This window comes from Hyperoodon ampullatus, assembly GCF_949752795.1.
Source record: "Hyperoodon ampullatus genome assembly, chromosome: 17".
NCBI classification, from domain to species: domain Eukaryota; kingdom Metazoa; phylum Chordata; class Mammalia; order Artiodactyla; family Ziphiidae; genus Hyperoodon; species Hyperoodon ampullatus.
Window position 1 is genome coordinate 50,220,390 of NC_136930.1, and position 6,584 is coordinate 50,226,973.

General features: G+C 41.5%; 1 protein-coding gene across 1 annotated transcript in view; it reads right to left on the reverse strand.

Annotated features, from left to right (window-relative positions):
• Window positions 1-365, reverse strand: part of EIF3E (eukaryotic translation initiation factor 3 subunit E) — a 46,446-nt gene extending 46,081 nt beyond the window's left edge. The window contains exon 1 of the mRNA XM_079722585.1: window positions 19-365. Coding sequence (XP_079578711.1) covers window positions 19-147 — 129 coding nt within the window. The 5' untranslated portion in view covers window positions 148-365. The remainder of the gene's footprint in view (window positions 1-18) is intronic.
• Between the last annotated feature and the right edge of the window lie 6,219 nt (window positions 366-6,584).

Here is a 6,584-nt window from a genome sequence, read left to right on the forward strand (position 1 = left end):
GCATTTATATTTGCTTACTTTTCCTTTTTTTTTTTTTTTTGCGGTACGCGGGCCTCTCACTGTTGTGGCCTCTCCCGTTGCGGAGCACAGGCTCCGGACGCGCAGGTTCAGCGGCCATGGCTCACGGGCCCAGCTGCTCCGCGGCATGTGGGATCCTCCCGGACGGGGGCACGAACCCGTGTCCCCTGCATCAGCAGGCGGACTCTCAACCACTGCGCCACCAGGGAAGCCCAGCTCACTTTTCTGTTCACATATTATACTTGATAAAAAGTTTACTTAAAAAAAAAAAAGTAGTTTCCTTTCAGTTTGCCCCATAGAAACCCTAATCTTAGGTGAAAACATCCTCTTCTGGCATGCCACCTCTCCTCACCACTTCATCAATAGCTTTTAATTTGTAATGTTTCTCCCAACTGCAGATCCAAAGCATTTCTCCTCTGCCATCAGACCTCACTAGCCTCTTCTTAAATCTATATCTGCTTATATCATCCTCTCTAAATTTTATCTCATAGGCACATTTATTCTGTAAAGAAGAGATAGTAAGATTTTGTGAGCCAAAAAGCAAAAATCAAGGACACTATATATAAGTACCATAAGAGAGAAAAGCTTCAACAATTTTCTTTTTGAAATAAAAAATATAATATGTTATAAAATTTTCTGTAATACAGTATGGAATTCCTTTTGGGCAGGAAACGTTTCACTTAACCTGTGTACAGTTATTGTTCTATAATTGAGAAAGGTTGCATATGTTCACCTGTTAAAAATTTTTTTTAGCTCAGATCATGCAAAACAGGCAGAGAGGGTTGTATTTGGCTCACAAGTTATAGTCTGCCAACACAGTCTATCAACCTCTTGAAAACAACTCCTACTTTTTAATAAATTAAAAAATCTTTTGACACCTCCTCCTGCTATCATCCTCCACAAATCCAACATCCATACTGATGATTCTTTAAAAACTCAAGCCTTAAAATTCCTTTATCCCGCAAATCATAACAACTTTCATCAGCTCATCTCTAAGACTTTTAACTTACATTCATCACCTCTTCCATTATTACCTCTAAAATGGTTCATCACCCTCAACATACCCTCTGTTCTTTCTAATTTTTACATCACCCTATTTGATTGTCACTTTCTACATTAGTTTGGATATTGTTTTTGGTTATTTCAAAGCTCTTCTCTTTAGCGGTTAACATTTATTCCATTCATTTTCTCCAACCAACTACAATTCAATGTCTATCTCTAGCACTGGAAAAATGTTATCTCTTTTCTATGTTATGGCTAAGGTCACCTATAAAATGTTTCAGAACTAGGCAATAATGTTATTCAATCACATCTGTGCTTTTCTCTAATCAGCAATCCTTTTCATCAATCTCTAGATGGCATTTATTTATCACCAGCCTACCTCCACACATTTCTATACTACTCAAATAAACTACCGTTTCTCTCACTCCAAGAATGACCACTTATAAATGTGTGATTTCCAATCTCAGTTGGGCCCTCCAAACTTACCAATCCTTGCATTTGTCTTTGGTCAGTTTCCTCAGTCACCATTTTCAGTCTTTATCTCCCTCCTCAAAACCCCAACTGAGGACTTCCCTGGTGGCGCAGCGGTTGAGAATCCGCCTGCCAATGCAGGGGACATGGGTTCGATCCCTGGTCCGGGATGATTGCACATGCCGTGGAGCAACTGCCGTGCACCACAACTACTGGGCCTACGCTCTAGAGTCCACGAGCCACAACTACTGGGCCCGCGTGCTGCAAACTACTGAAGCCTGCGCACTTAGAGCCCGTGCTCCGCAACAAGAGAAATCACCGCAGTGAGAAGCCAGCGCATCGCAAAGAAGAGTAGCCCTTGCTCACCGCAACTAGAGAAAAAGCCTGCACACAGCATCGAAGACCCAGTGCAGCCAAAAACAAACAAAACTTTAAAAAACAAACAAACAAACCCAATTGAATGCTTCACTTCCCTTTCATATAGGATGGCCTAGCCTCCTAATAGAAAACACTTAGGAGTACCTACTCTGTCCCAGAAGGCTAAATACTTTATATGTACTATTTCATGTAATTTTTCTAACAACCCTATGAGGCTGGTGGTAGTACCAACATTTTATGCATGAGAAAAGGTTTAGTTAAGATGGGAAAGAAACTGTTCTCAAGTGCACAAAGATATTAAGTGACAGAGCCAGGATCCTAATCCAGGTCCCAATTCAGTACCCAGGCTGCCAAACACCATCTGGCTTTCCACTTCACTTGAGAATAAAGAACACTAAGGTTCAAATACATATTCACTCATTTATTAAATAATCATGCCAGACTATCTGCTGAGAACACAGCAAGGAAATAAAACAAAGCTCCTGCCCCAATGGAGTTTATATTTTCCAACATATTGATACTATAAATATATTCAATTGATACCCTCATGTGTCATAATCATTGACTATCCTAACCATCTAGCCTTCAAAACTCAACTTCAAGCCTCCCTTCCTCAGAATCCTTTCTGTACCTCTTCAATTTTGATAGCACTCTGCCACTACTTCCGACATTTATTACTCTTAGCCTTATAATTACAGACCTCTATCTCCACCAAAGGATACGTTTTTTTAGTGATGAGATGTCTGGATTTTATCTTAGATTTCTCACAATTCCATGGTAGTCCTATACTTAGTAATTGATAAATAAATACTCCAGCATCTGTCTTCCCCTTGGTGTATCACAGCCATCTTACCAACATTCTCTCCAAGGAAACAGGTTTTGAGCAGTTATTTTCCACTGATTCTCAGCTGCCGTTCACAGTTTTGATCTTGCCCTATGAAAAACTAATTTACACTTATGTATTCCTCCCTTTCATCTGTCTGCCTTGAAAAACAAAAGTGTAAAGACACATTACAAAAATATGAAGTTTGGCTAGTTTAGAAGCATAGAGGATATTTTTCTATTCCTTGATCTTCGGTAAATTATCCTAAATTATCCAAAAAAGAAACAGAAGGCAGACTGGGCTGTTTTATTCAAGTTCCACAATACAGGTTAAGTACATCCTATAAAAGAAAAATCAAGACAAAAACATTTCAAGATAAAGCTTTATATGGCAAGCATTCTTGAATATTTATTGAAAATAAACTTTGCTGTTCCCTAATATCATTAACTTTAGAGTTGTGTGTAGGTGTTTAGAAAAGGCTCATATGAATTTGAGGGTTATCCCTATCCAATGAACCATGGGAAAATTTGAAAACTTATCAGAACAATTTAATGTTTATTTGCAGGGCTTTTTTGTTTTATTGCTGTTGGAACACACAAAATCTATTCCCCAAATCCAGAGTAGACTTGCCCTAAGTAGACTTGTGGTTTAATCTGCTTCTAGAAATAGAACGCATTTTTTCTGACCAATATTCTAATTCCTTCATCACAGTAATATTACTTTATTGTAACTATTAAAATATATCAATTTCCCAATAAACTACGGTATAACTAAGCCTAATATCTCCAAACTTTTAGGACTGAGACATATTTTTAAATGAGGTACTAGGACCAAATACTTTTTCAAGGTATCCGGAATAGCTCGATGAACATTAACAACCAATTCAAATCACTCGAAGTCTGTACATCTATACAGTGAAAAACAACTCTTAAGATAAAATTACTGTCGGATTATTTTTTGGGTTCCCTTCCCCACTGGACAAAATATGCTACGCTTCCAGGTAGTGGCTATTTACCGAAACACCAGTTAAACTCCTCGCAAAGAACTCACAACTTTACGGAAACCAAGGGGCTAGATATTTAAGTGTAAGAAAATCATTCCAAACGATCCAGCAAGCAAAAGCACAAAGCCAAGGTCATCCTTCCTACTGTGCCCAAAAGAAAAATTTAAATCTCTAACAGTACAAGTTGCTTTTAGAAGCCAGCTTGAAGTTAAGCTCAAGCATTTATACAGGGAAGCCAGCCAATCGTCAACTTCCAAGAGGAACGACGCGGAAGTCCCTTCGGCACTGGCACCTCAAGAAGTGAAGCAGAGACCCCCTCCCTTTCTCCCCCCGAGTTTCATACTGTCACCTCACCCCTACTCACGGCCGAATTCCGCGGTGCTATTCAACAGGGACGACGTTTAACTACCAGCAGATCCTTATTGCCCGACTCGGGACCAAACTCAGGGCCGCCTCACACGTGGGTAAGGCCTAAGGCTACCGCCACCGCCTTTCGGCCTTGCCCCACATCTCACGCGCTCCCACGCCTTCCTCGCGCTCAAAAACCCACTCACCTCCTTTACGGAGAGAAACTCAAGCAGCGGAAAGACTAGATGCCGATCCAAAAAGTGCGCGATGCGAGTAGTCAAGTCGTACTCCGCCATCTTGCCAAGGAAAAGAGAAGTGAGCGCTCTCTAAAACTTTATTGATAGCGCCGACGAACGAACGGACAAGACCCTTATCGCGCATGTGCAGTGGTTAAACCAGCCAAAGGAAAGGGGCGGGGTTCAGCCTCGAGCGCTCAGGAAACAGTGGAGCATGCGCGAGGTCCTCCCTCCCTCCCTCCTTCCCGGCAACTCTGGGACGGGGTGGATGGGCGGGCAGAATTCCTTTTGTTTGCAAGTTTGTTGGTTTCCCGCAATCCGTTCCGTTAACAAATACTGAAAACTGAGAATTGATTGCTGAGGCAATGTCATTTGTATTGGAGATGCGGCAAAGGACAAGATAATGAGGCCCCTGCTCTCCAGAAAATTAAGTACAAGGAGGAATAGCTGATCTTTTATTTGGTGTATAGTAATAATTTTGTCAAAAAACAAGTGAAATAATTTCAGATTGTAGTAAAAGCCATAACTTGGTGTCGGGGGGCAGGGAGGTGAGGGATGCGGTGCCAGTTTGGGGCTTTTCAATTTGGTTGTTTACATAAAACTCAGGGTTACAATTTAGCCGAGGTTGCTGTAAGAGAAGCAGGTGACCAAAATTAGAGCCTGGGTGGAAACATGCCTGGTGGAAGCACAGCAAAGACAAAGGCCATGAGACAGGAAAGGGCTTGGTGTCCTTCAAAAACTGAGTATCCTACCAGACTGGAGAGTGAGGTTACAGACATGGAGAAGGGCCAGGTCTCCATTAAGGTAGGGAATGTGAGTTTTTTATTCTAAGTACTCTTGTCTCCTTGTCGTCTTTCAAACCTCTTCATTTTGGAGTGCCTTTGGAGTGTCTTGGACCTTTTCACTCTCTAGGCCAATGCCCTAAGTGATGTCATTCAACCTAAGGGCTTTAAATGCAATCCACACATTGACAACTTGCAAATTAGAGCCCCAGCACAGATTATTATACTCCATATATCCAACATCTCAACATTAACGCGTCCAAAAGCAAATTCCCCACGTAGCTCGTCAAAACCTGCTCCTTTTACACTCTTCTCCACCTCAGTGAATGCCCACTCCATCTGTCCAGTTGTTCAGACCCAAAACCTTCGAGTCGTCCTTGGCTTTTCTCTTTCTCTTATACTCTACATTGACTTCACCAACAAATCCTCTGGTTCTACCTTTAAAGCATGTCCTGATCAATCAGTTCATACCACCTACAAAGTTAATCCCTACTCCAAAACACCATAATCACTTGCTTTGATTTTTGAAATAGTCTCTTCACAAACCACCTTGCTTCCCCTCTTTTCCTCCTGTGGTTTATTCTCCATATATAAGCCAGAGTGACTTTTAAAAGTCAGATTATGCTCAAAACCCTCCAGGCCTTGTAATCTCACTCAGAGAAAAACATGTCTCAAAGTAGCCTAAAAAGCCCTGCATCATCTGGACCCGTTACCTCTCTTACCTCATCTTCTCCATCTCCTCCTCTTGCTCATTCTACCACAGCCCTAAGGAACCACTCTGTAGATTTTCCCATTCAGGACTTTCAAATGAATGGAATAACATGATATATGGCCTTTTGGGTCTGACTTTTTTCACTTTACTTACTGTTTTCAAGGTTCATCCAAGTTGTAGCATGTATCAGTACTTCATTCCTTTTTAGGTCTGATTAATATTCCATTATATGGATATAACACATATTATTTACCCATCCACTCACTGATGGGCATTTGGGTTTTTTCTACTTTTTGGCTACTATGAATAATGCTGCTGTAAACATTCGTGTACACATGTTTATGTGGACATATGTTTTCAGTTCTCTTACATATATATTCAGAGGTGGAATTGCTGTGTTATACGGTAACTCTATGTTTAATTATTTGAGGAACCATCAGAGTATACTATAATTTTGTACAATGTTACCACTGGAAGAAACTGAGTAAAGGGTACACGGGATCTTCATGTATTATTTCTTAAAACTGCATGTGAATCCACAATCATAATAAAAGTCTAATTAAAAAAAAAGTGACTTGGGCTTCCCTGGTGGCGCAGTGGTTGGGAGTCCGCCTGCCAATGCAGGGGACGTGGGTTCGTGCCCCGGTCCGGGAGGATCCCACATGCCATGGAGCGGCTGGGCCCGTGAGCCATGGCCGCTGAGCCTGCGCATCCGGAGCCTGTGCTCCGCAACGGGAGAGGCCACAACAGTGAGAGGCCCGCGTACTGCAAAAAAAAAAAAAAAAAAAGTGACTCTTAGACTTTGGGCTTA